At 35.8% G+C, this 12095-nt stretch overlaps 1 protein-coding gene across 1 annotated transcript in view; it reads right to left on the bottom strand.

Annotated features, from left to right (window-relative positions):
* Nucleotides 1-7777, bottom strand: part of tspearb (thrombospondin-type laminin G domain and EAR repeats b) — a 32180-nt gene extending 24403 nt beyond the window's left edge. The window contains exon 1 of the mRNA XM_041264656.1: nt 7239-7777. Coding sequence (XP_041120590.1) covers nt 7239-7320 — 82 coding nt within the window. The 5' untranslated portion in view covers nt 7321-7777. The remainder of the gene's footprint in view (nt 1-7238) is intronic.
* Nucleotides 7778-12095: the final 4318 nt, after the last annotated feature.

The following is a 12095-nucleotide window of genomic DNA, read 5'->3' as shown; positions in this document are numbered from 1 at the left end:
CTGAATGGAACAGTACAGCGATAAATGGAAGGAGAAGAGGGCCTGCTTGTTTTGTTTTTGAAAAGGTGGCTTTTGGAATGATTTGTAGAAGAATTAGAAGGAGTTGTGTGACTTGGACTGAAAGGACAGAAGCGCCCAGTGAGATAAGTAGTTGAGTTTGTTTAATTCTGCTTTTTATGCTGTGTTTATATGTTAATGTAAGGAGAGGGAGAGAGAAGGTTGTCACTGGATGTGCACTTCATAGATTTTTGTATCGTTTAAACCAAGTTGTTTTGGTTTTAGCAGGACCTTTCTCATAGGCCAAACTGTGGATATATCCAGGTATTTCAGTCATTGTGTGACTGCTATTTTGTGTTTTGCTAGTTTTATTTATATATTACTAGGTGGGTGTTGAAGGGTGGTTATGTAGCAGCAGGTGATTTGAGTTTGTTTTTTGAATCAGCAGAATGACATGACAAAATAAGAACATTTAGAATTCAAAGTGATCCATCTGCCTGTTCCTCTGTTTTCACAACAAACTACACATACTACACAGGCAAGAAAATGTACAGCCAACAGATGCAGTGTATAGAGAAGGATATATATCCTTAAACCAAGTGCTTAGTCACAGCTTGAGAAAAGGCATTTGTGTTTCAGGGTGTATAGTCTATGCCACTCTGTAGACAGTCAAAACACTTACAGCGATACAGCACACTGTGCAAAAAGTGACAGTTGAAATGTAACTTTTTTTTATTCAAGTTACCTTCTTCATAGATTTCTGTTAAACCTTCTTAAAATATCCATGACTATTCTTGTCCATGCAGATTTTTCATTATCTATTAGATGGTCAGAGTGTAACCAGAGTGTCTCATATAAAACATACTGTACAATGTAATACCGATCAGTACATAGAATGTGGTACAGTTTCCAAGTAACAGGCCAAAAACATTAGTGTATGTCACAAAAGATGGATTAGGTTTAAAAGATATAGACTTAGATAGCGAGACAGGTAGGTCATGCTCTGGAACTCTATGTACTTATCTGGATATGCATGACTTCCTGAAATCAATGGTTTGCCTTTAAAGGTTACGTCTTCAAATAACTATTATACAAGTTAGTGATGGATTGTGAAGACGCTGTGAAGAGTAGTTCCTTTATCTCATAGATGGGTGCACATGGGGGCTGTTAAAAACAATGCCCATAAATCATACAGAGAATGCCCAACAGGGAAAACGTGTAAGAGTTCCAATTTCAGCTATGAGTAACTATCAGTACAGCTACAGGTATTTCTCTCTGTAAAGCTGTTGTTGGGAGCCAGCCATTTTGCTCTCTGTAGTGGGGTGTGGGTGGTGAAGGTGCTTTGCCACTCTGACCTCTTGTGGTGAGAATTTCAGTGTTTCCAACAGCACCATTTACAGTATTATATTTAGGTAGACAATTTCAAGTTGGTTTTTGAAACTTTTGCTAATGCAACAGTGTGTTTTGAAAAATTGAATAGAACCATAATATAGGGAAATGACACACGTGACAAGGTGGTGCAGTACTTTGTTGCTTAGCAATCCAGTAGGTTTTGATTATCCCCGACTAGTAATTTATGAATGAATTGAAACTGAGTGTTGCATATGCAATTAAAATGGGGGCCAAGCAAGATTTAGGAGTAGAAACAATGCCACTGTTTCCGAAACTTTCTCCAGAAACTACAGTGCTGTTTCTGATGTATCCTCTATTAAAATATATAATTGATCACTGAACCAAACTGTTTTCTTAAAGGGCTAATGACATTGCTGTAGCGGTTAAGATGTAATAATGGAATCAATAAAACAAACACTTCACTAGAAAGGTGTACAGATGCAATAATTTTTACAGAGCATTCTGTTTACTGTATCAGCCAGAAGGTTCGGCATGATCAGGACTGACCCCACTCTCACTTGGGTGCACCACAGGTGTGACACATAAGCACCCCACCCAACCACTAATACTAATTGATTCAGGCACTGTACAGAACCACTACCCACATCCCCAAAGGGGGTTTCAGTGAGGGGAGAAAGTCACAAAGGCTGAAGCTGAGTCATCTAATCACCCCCTTGTTTCAAACACATGTCCTTCAAAGCATGTCTGAAGCTGACACCCTGGGATTCTTCAAGAAGCTGCTTGATGAGATTCTGGGATCAATAAGCTACTAACAACCAAACAAGCAAGATGGGCTGAATGGCTTCCTCTCGTTTGTAAACTTTCTTATGTTCTTAAAGATGGAGTTCACACAAATTTACCACATAGCACTACCAGATGAAGGGTCACATTCTTGCATCACAAGCACAATCTGATTACATTAGTTTGATATGTGTTAAACAGACATGTAGTTGTCAAATTGATAACTGATTTTAACTGCAGTCAAACCCACATGGATGTTGGCAACTTGTATAGTTGCTTATGCATGTTCTACAACTAACACAAATTGACATGAAATGATCATTTAACAGTTTCTACCTAGTCCCAAATGACTTTTTTTTTTTTTAACATGTCGTTTCCCCCGAGTGTATCCAAAGCACAAGCAATCAGATAACATTTCTATATGTGCATGTATATATGCTCTATACATTACTAAGACGCCATCAGTGTCTGCCATAATCTATATCAAAAGTGGGAACATAGTAATATTTATGAATTGTAAGTGAGTGAGGGTTATTTATCTAAATCGGATTATGTGGATATATGGAGGTGTCTGTCTGTTCATCCATCAGTCTATATGTATCAGACTTGCATTTTTGCATATATATGGAGAATCACTTATCACATTGTTAAGTCTTATTCTACTCTATTCTGTACATTGTCATCAATTTTTTCATTATACTGATGACTCTAATTTAAAATGTACAGCTGTGGAGGAGTATGTACTACTGACATTCCTGTTAAAGAAGCAGAGTAAACCCTATGGGGGTGGGAGGACCATACTGTACATGCATTTTGTTTTATTTTTGTAGTAGCATAAATAATTCCTAAAATTTGTAAAGCATACACAGCCTTTTATGATGAGCAAGAATGTACGATGTGACAAATGCAACGATGATCAACAGATGATCTGTGGTGGTAACTGTGCTGAGACACAGCCCCAAGGTGTTTGTTTTAGAGAAGTAGCGAGATATGATCGTTAAAGGATATTCCAGAGTGCAACCACACAATATGTTTGTATTAGAAAGGCTAAAAACTGCAATTTACAAAAATTTCAGATATTCAGAATCTAAGATTAAAATCTATGAAACTTAATTATTTGTCTACTTGATTTAGCTGGATTTAATTAACCTATACCCCACTGGGATCATTTTATTAGCGCTCTTCACCATGCTTGGGAATCACCCTGGATTGCAACAACCACCATCTACTGCATGATTAATTTCCCCTAATGAAACTCTTTAAAAAAATAATTTTTGCTTAGCCCAGCTAGGTATACGTTAATCAAATCTACCCCCTATAGTTTCTTACAGTTCCTACAGAACTGAAGTATCAAACCTATCGCAGGTGTATATATTAATGTGTATAAACATAAACAAGATGAAAAAACATTCCAGAATGTTGGGATATATACAGGTTGGAATAGCTAGATCTTTAAGTACCGAGTCTTTTGCACCTGATCAGCTTTCAAAGACAAATTATCACCTTAGATTTCCCAGGAAGTGTTGGCTGTAACCCTGATGGAACTCTTGAAAGGGACATGCATTTCTCCAGCTGTGGGTATGAAGGGTATGTTGCAAGAGGTTCAGTATTTCACTTTTTACTGTTTTATCTTTTTCTTTTAGTTAATAGCCTAAAGCAACAATTAACAGATCTTGATGTTTTAGGATGTATGCAAGTATGAAATATGTAGCTACAGTAATAAGTATCATAAGTCAGACTATAGTTGGTGTTAGCAAAAACCTAGAAAGTCTGAGAGGAGGAATTAGGGGTGTACTAATACTATATTTTGCGAGTAGCTGCCTTTAAGAATTATTTGTCGGCAGGTATTTAATAAAGCAAAACATACCTATTTATTAGTGTGTTGATTTAAAATCTAGAAAAGCTGGCCTTCCCTCACCTTTACAATTGAGTTCTGTGTGTTTTAAAAGCAGAATGGAAGCAAATCTCATCCAGGGTGCTGACATTTTTAATGCTGTATTGAGGCTATAAACTGCAAATTTTTAAAATATTTTAAATTTTTAAATTAGCAAATGCAACCGATTCATCATGTGAACGTGACCTTTTCTTATACTGGAGCTACCGCTGTGTAAGATGGTCTGTGTACATAAGTTTCCAAAAGCAGCTTTGCTGGCAGTATTAAAGGGTACAGGTATTTTAAGCAGTGTTAAAATATGTATCTCCTCAGGCCAGTACAGCGCCAGACAGGGATGATGAAGCAATTAGTCTGCTCCACTCCTTTCATTTTCAGTTTACTCAGAGGTTTCCAGACAATGGAATAGAGCAACAGGTGCCAAGTTTGTTCCTGTATACCAACTGGACTGGTAAGGAAATGACACGAGTAACCTTGGTGATTTTAAAGAAGTGTCAACAAAAGCCAAATCAGGAAAATCTATTATTACTAGCATTAATAACTAATTGGGGTTCAAGCTTTGCAATGAATAGGCAGTGCCATTTACCTGTGACCTAATATCACGGTAGTGAAATATTGCTGTTAAGTGACTTGGTACACAATTGTATTCTATGATTCTCTAGTTTCAATGTCACTTTATTTTAACCTCCAATCATCTCTCAGAAATTAAGTATAACATTATGTGGGGTAAAGAGAGGCTATCTCTGTGTTCTTCTCACCATCTGTCTGCATGTTACACTTGCATTATACATGTATTTAGAGAACCACTCGTCCAATTATAATGAACCTTCTTTAGCACAGTATATTGTATCTAGATTGAGTGTATCTAGCAAACCCCTTATCCAGTTATCATCTTTTAGCACGTTGTAAAGAGAATAAAAATGTGGCATAGGGTAAGGCGCCCTGTATGTCTGTGTCTCTATCTGTATGTCAAGTGTTTACAGATATCTAGGGAAGCGCATATTCAACGGTGAAGAAACTTATATGTAAGCATCTGTCCCTCTGTCTTGAATTTTGAGCTGTGGTGGGGATTGAATGACACTGACATGCTTGTATTAATTGTTTTAGTTACAAGGGTTTTTGTGGATAATTCAACAGAAGAAAATGTCACCCTACAGTTCTTTACAGAAGACAATACATTACTTTGGGTTTCTCTAATGTACAGCATAGAATACAATGTAAGAAATGGAAACATACGGCTATACTGCATGCACACACACTGCACTTTCTTTTAACTGCCCCTTGTTATTATGAGGGGGAGTGTACACTCCCTGCAAATCCCTCCTCCTGCATTTGAACCAAACTATTTCCTGAAGCAGAGCTTTACACCTGGATCAAAGGCTAAGACTTCAAATGTACTGTACCTAATACAGTATTTATGAATAACACACACCATAAACAACAATTTATCTGGTTAGGACTGACTCACTTCCAAGCATGAGCAAATGAATATGTTTTTATGAAATGATCACTATTGGATTGACTTGTAGTATGGGTATTCTGGTGAACTTGATTCTCAGATCAAAGTAAATGCTGCTTTTATTTTATGCAGTTTTAAATTTTGCTTGGATAACAGTGTATCTATTTTCAGGTTTAATAAGACGGCAGTTTCTGTGTTCTATATCTGTCTGGTTTAAAATATATTCACACTGTCTTTGTAAACAGAAATAGGCCTTCGGAAAACATTTCTTCTGCTTCTGATTTTTATATTCACTAAACTGGCCTAGGTGTTTGGCTTCTTTTAACTAGAATAGTTCCATAAATAAAAACTTTAAAAAAGATCTGTTATCTCAGAAATTTGACATTAATTGTTATGTTGAGATCTTGTGATCTCAACATAACAATTAATGTCAAATTTCTGAGATAATTGATCTTTTTATCTCAACATAACTAACTGAAATGTTGAAATCATTATATTTGAATTATGTTGAATTGTCCAGAGATTGATTGCTCACTTGCCAGGTAAAAAATACAGAGTATAAACTATAATAAAGCATGTCAGCATGAGTGATGATGTAGTGGCTATGTGCTGTACAGTTAGCCACACTGTGGGATTTCTCCAATGGGCTGTAGTCTGCTGCTCCTTTGCTGTGTCTATAGAGCACGCAAGATTTCTCCTGTTTCCAAAAGGTGTGAGATTAGCCACAAGCTTAAGTCTATTATGGTGGTGCTTTCTTCCTTTCTTGTCCTGTTTGTGTATTGTCTTTTAACACAGTGTCTGTGTGCTTGTTCGTGTTTTTGTGTTGTCTTGTTTCCTTTTTGTACTATCATACATATACACAGTATGTATTCCTTCCTCTTTCAACCTATATGGAATGAGTATGGCATATGGATCATGCCTTGTATAGGACATTCATATAGGATATGGAATACAAATTCCTATAGAAGTCCAAAAAGAGAGCCCAATCTTGGCATTGTTGAACTAACAATGTGTAATATTATAAAGCCTACATAATGTTAAATAATAAATTAAACAAATTGTGTGTAATTCTCTGTCCTCAACTTTATGTAATAACTACTTTCCAAACACACAAATTACATTTGTTTCTTAACTAATATCTATCTATATCTATCTATACTCTGCTGTCATATATATATATATATATTATAATGTCAATATTATATTATATATAATATATATATATATATATACATGTCTATATATAAATATGCACCTGCTTAAAAATACGAAATTTATGATTTAGACTGATTGCCATCAGCTGTCTTTCTACTCTGTATAAGAACATTGGAATAATGTTTGCACTGACCTTGCACACATATGATTCAGAATATTGTATAGGGTGTTGTAGCATGCAAGCTAATATCAATGTGACACCACTGATGCTCACAAGCGGGCTTTCACTTTGCCCTTGACTGGTATGAAAATCATCTTGAACCTTATATTTTGCAGTATGGGCAATCTTAAAAATAAACAGTTACACAGCAGTTAGTAAAATATTTAATACACACAATTAGCACACAGTTATGTGTTGCTGAGAATGGAACTCCATACAACATAATGTGCTCTCACAAATACATTAATTAAAGTGTAAGTATGTTGCAGTTACGGTGTAGTTAATGTACCTATAGTTTAAAAGGTACCCCATGATATAAATCTGTATGTCAGTGAGTGAGCAAACATTCATATGGTTTTGGTTTTCCCAGTGGATTCTCCTACCTGTACAAGGTTTCCAGCCTCTTGCCACGCTATTGCTAATCCCGGAATACAGGAGCACACAGACCAGGAGCAGTGTAGACATCAGGGGTCCTTCTTATCAAACTCCATCCATGGGAACCCAACTGCTTCTCCCTACCAAACTCTCACACACACCTAATAAATCCACAGGGAACCCACAGCAGTCCTTCATATTATTCTGTATGTCAGGTGAGGGAGGGAGATCTTTCCTTTTCTCAAGACCGCTGCTAAGGCTCCTTAACAAGCAGAAGCTGGGTAGACCTTCGGAGATGGGTGGCCTTCCATTAGGATAATATACTGCATTTCAGTGACTCTCAATCTCTGAGGAGGCTGGGTAGGCAAAGTTATTAAAAAGTTAAATCCTCGTCTTCTAATTTCCTGTTAGAAGTGCTTTCTAACTCCTGTACAAGGTTGCCGCCAGGAACAAGAGCTGACCTTTGATTCAGGTATGCTTCATTGAGCTCTGAGGCTTCAAAAGTTCACTGAGAGCACTTGTATGATCATTCAGCTCCCTGTTCCCTTAATCTTTCACCTCTAATGGAAACTTGCCTGGAACTTGTTGTCTCTCTCTTCTCCTGGCCTGTGAGAAATCCTGTCAGAGCCTCTTCTGAACCTGTGTACAACTTCTCTCCAGCAATTCATAGCAGAGGGAGAGGTTCTGTACTGAGCAGCAGACATTTAAATAATAATAAAGTCAGCTGTCAGGAGAGGAGGGGTTGGTACAGGAGAGGTGAGTTTTCAGAAATGTTTTATCTTTTTTTTCAGCCCTTCCTTAGATCTCAAAGCTGAAAAGGAATTCCCCTGATGAAAAAAGAGGTTTGTCCTCCCAATGTGCGTAGAGAACTCTTTCTGAAAATGTGACGCCTTGAAACAGGTTTTGGACAAACTTCTTTTGTAAGGGGTATTCTGTGTTTGTTTGTTTGGTCTGGATTTATTTTAGCCCTTTATTTTTGCTTATTAACTGTTAACCACTTACAAACACAAACAAATTGTTAATAGGTAGTTCATATATAGTAGCTTATTTAAAAAATGGCCTGCTGAAACTGTTCTGCAAACATCAGATGCCTGTTTCAGAATTATCAACTCCAGGTCAGTGATATATTGAAACTGGGTTCAGTTTATTCAAAGGCAGTTGTTTTATTAGCTATCTATTAATGTAAAATGAACAACAAATTAGTTAAATTAATAAACTCAAAATGTCCTTGAAATAATTTTTTGTTTTATATACCGTTTCATTTACAAGTGTTATTTTTTGTTCAATATATAATAAACTGTTCATACACTAATAAAAAAAAAGTGAGCGAACTTGTATATGTAGTATTTTATAGCTGATATTATTATTATTATTATTATTATTATTATTATTATTATTATTATTATTATTATTATTATTATTATAATCATACTATTATTAGCTTATTCGTAGTTTACTATAAATTCTTAAACCATTATCACAGTTGTTTATTTATTACTGTGCTGGTTAACAATTAACAAACCAAGTAATCTAAAAGTCTCCAAAATTGGATTTGTTTTTCTATTAAGTTGAACATTTTCTTTTTTTTCAAACTCTGTTACTTATGTCATTGTATATAAATGTTCATGATTACTTAACATAAATATACTCTTTGAGACCAACTTGTAGCATGTTATATGTATTTATATATTCTATAATTTATTGCACTAAAAACATACATGTATTTAACTTGGAACATTATTCACTCATGCGTTCATAAAGGTTATTGACCATAATTATGCTGTATATATAATTGCATGGGGGAAAGAAAGCAAAGTTAAGCTTCTGGTTAATCTGCCACCTATCGGAAACAGGAGAAATCCCTTAATTAAGTAGATACTGTACAGCATGTCGCGTTTCAGACAGAAGAATCACAGGATACAATCCCAACATAACATCCAGCATTCAACAATGTTCAGAACACTTCACACTCTGAATAAGTTTACAAAGACATTGGTTCATAGCTGTGAAATGTCAGTTTCCATATGTTTTCTTCTTGTTTCAGTTCACTTTGTATATCTTTTTATGTTGTTAATCACATCCTGGTTACTCAGACGATTTAAGCCTGTTATAATTCTTCTCCTATCTCGAAGTACAGTTGATACACCCAAGTGTAACCAATGTAAGGTCTGAGTTTTAAAAAGTGAACAGGATGCGATGACTCAAACAGAAAAGGGATTTGAGGTCATAATTTCATGGCTGTTATGTATGATTCTCTATCAAATTTAGAAAGGCTGAGGTTATTTGCTTTCCATGCTTACTAACTATTCTAGCAAAATGCTGCTGAAAAGGCAAATCAAGCATATTAGCACTGTGCTGTGAACTAATGCCTATTTAGAACCATTGTGATGGAAGGCATTAAACTGTAGCTCAGTGGCAGAAATAGTAGGGGGTTGTTTTGGTGGGGGGGTTTAACCTCTGTATTGATCTGGATGGGTGTAAATCTAACTTGTGTTGCCAGGAGGCAAAATCAATTGTAATTACTTCGCAATGGTTTAGCCCATTGATAAGCTGTACATGACCAATCAAAACTCCACACAGACGGTTAATTACTGCCCAAATCCAGCAGGTAGAGATCAGCTGTAAGTGGGGAGGAATGCAAGAATCTCTGCTGACTTAAGGTAGGGTGACAGGCTTAAGACTATCTCACACTCCCAAGCCAGCCTGTACAAATCAGTCAGACACATTTGTATGGGTAGTTATAGGGGAATCTGGAAAGAGCTGCAGTGTTAGATTGTGTACGATAGTTTCTGGTTCTTTACTGATTTGACAAACCTGTATTTATGTTAATATATATAGAGCTAACAGAATTTCAGTAAATCCTACCTAATAAGTAATGCAATCATTTTGTAGGTCTCATATGTTACCATATGATGCACCCCTTATATTAAAGATGAATATATTTTTTCAGACCCATTACTGAAAATATGTCAATGCTACACTTCCACGTCACTGCATTCTATTTCAAGAGGTAGCATGAAAGAAAGCAGTGTACATTAACACAAAAAAGTAGGAATTTCAGCCCTCTGCCACGTTGGATGGGCATATGGAATGGATAAGTCTGAATGAGGTTTGTAAGAGCGTTTGGCATGATATGAAAATAAGATATAGTATAAACTGCCAAGGTGGAGCTATTCACCATCTTGGTGTTAATGTGGGTTACAACTGTTCTGGCTGTGAAGCGAACAGAAACAATGATATATTAAAATAAATAGGAATTCAACCACAGGAGGAACAGACTGAGTGTACAGTATTCCATCCGCTTGTGCTCATAGAATCACTGCTGCACTTTCTGATTAGACCGGTCTCTCTGTCTGCACTTATGCAATAGGATCAATGTTGTTGTTTATGTAGCCAGACCGAATCTGACGTGATTTTGTTGTGAGTGAAGCCTTTTAGAAAACCTTTTTTGTTTCACATTCATGGCTTACTGCAAAAGGAGGTGGTATTTCACCTTTCCCCAGGAGGAACAGATTAACTTAGACTCCATGTTCTGGAATTCCGTAACCTCTTCAAAAGACTACCAGCAAAGCAGCTGCAATGGGGATTTGATCAATTTCTGTTATGTTCTCTTCATAAGTTTCTTCCATGTAAAAGAATGATGTTCTTCATCTCAAGATACACAGCAGAGCACTGATCAGGCACTCCAAAGGGGTGTGACGAGGGGCAGGACATAACGACCCATTCATTACCTGAACTTATATCTTATAAGCCACAAAACAGCTTGGTGGTCAATTAGGACTAGAACTGGTAACCAAGAGGTAAGAGGTATACCTCACTGCCCAGTCACCATGGCAGAAACCCATTTATGGGGTCAAATGAAGAACGATGTTCAGGTAATGATGAATTGTTTGGGATGCACTTAAATAATTTGAATACATTTGAGGAGAGGATTTTTTTTTTCTTTTTTTTTTATCCAGGGATAGCAAGATTTGTAGGAAGCAATTAATGTCTGATGTGGTGAAATGGGCAACATTGCTATTTTTTTTTTCTTTATTGAATAGCGCCTAATGCAAGATGCAATGCAGGTACTTCATTTGTGGTATTATTGTTTATTGCCTATGGTTAATTCTGCTCACTCTTTCATTTTTACACACATTACACATGTATAAAAAAAGCCATAGACTTAACATGACTTAACAACACATACAGTACTACAAACAAGATCTTAATTTCAGACAAGCAGCATAAACTGTTTGATGTAAAACCTTTAAAGCCACAAATATTGCATACTCCAGCTTCCCAATTCTTATTATTGTGGAAGTCTCATCTTTTCATCTTGCATCTTTCCGGTTTAACTTTTGTTTGAATTTCATCCCTAGTATAGTCTGTAATTTTATTTATAATTTTTTTTTTTTTTTAGGTTTAAGCAGTTAAGAAAACTATAATTTAAGTATAGATAGTATACAACATTGCACAGATTATTCAACTTATATGTTGAGTCCCCTTGAAATTCTTTTGGTAATTACAGAAATGAACATAAAGTCAAGATCAAAGTGGTTGTTAGTATGTAAATCAAAAAAATTGGCCAACAGTTAAAAAATTAACCAGTAAAAAATGTCTAACGACCAAGTGTTCCAACTGATCAAAGTAAAAGGCATAGTTACTACCTTTCATTTATTAAAGAACATTGCTTTTAATTGATCTCTCGAGCATTTAAAGGTTAGTGGCACATTCCTTTATGAAAATGATATTCAAAATCATTATCAAACTCAAGTGTTTTAAGAACCTCTTTAAAACTGAAAAAACTGAAAATGAAATGGAATGACACATTTACCCTAAATTATTAATAGTACCTTTGTCTCAGGAAGCAAAACATTTAATTA

The sequence above is a fragment of the Polyodon spathula genome, chromosome 11 (genome assembly GCF_017654505.1).
Source record: "Polyodon spathula isolate WHYD16114869_AA chromosome 11, ASM1765450v1, whole genome shotgun sequence".
NCBI lineage: Eukaryota > Metazoa > Chordata > Actinopteri > Acipenseriformes > Polyodontidae > Polyodon > Polyodon spathula.
The sequence above is the reverse complement of the archived record's forward strand: the minus strand, read 5'-3'. Positions and strand labels throughout refer to the sequence as shown.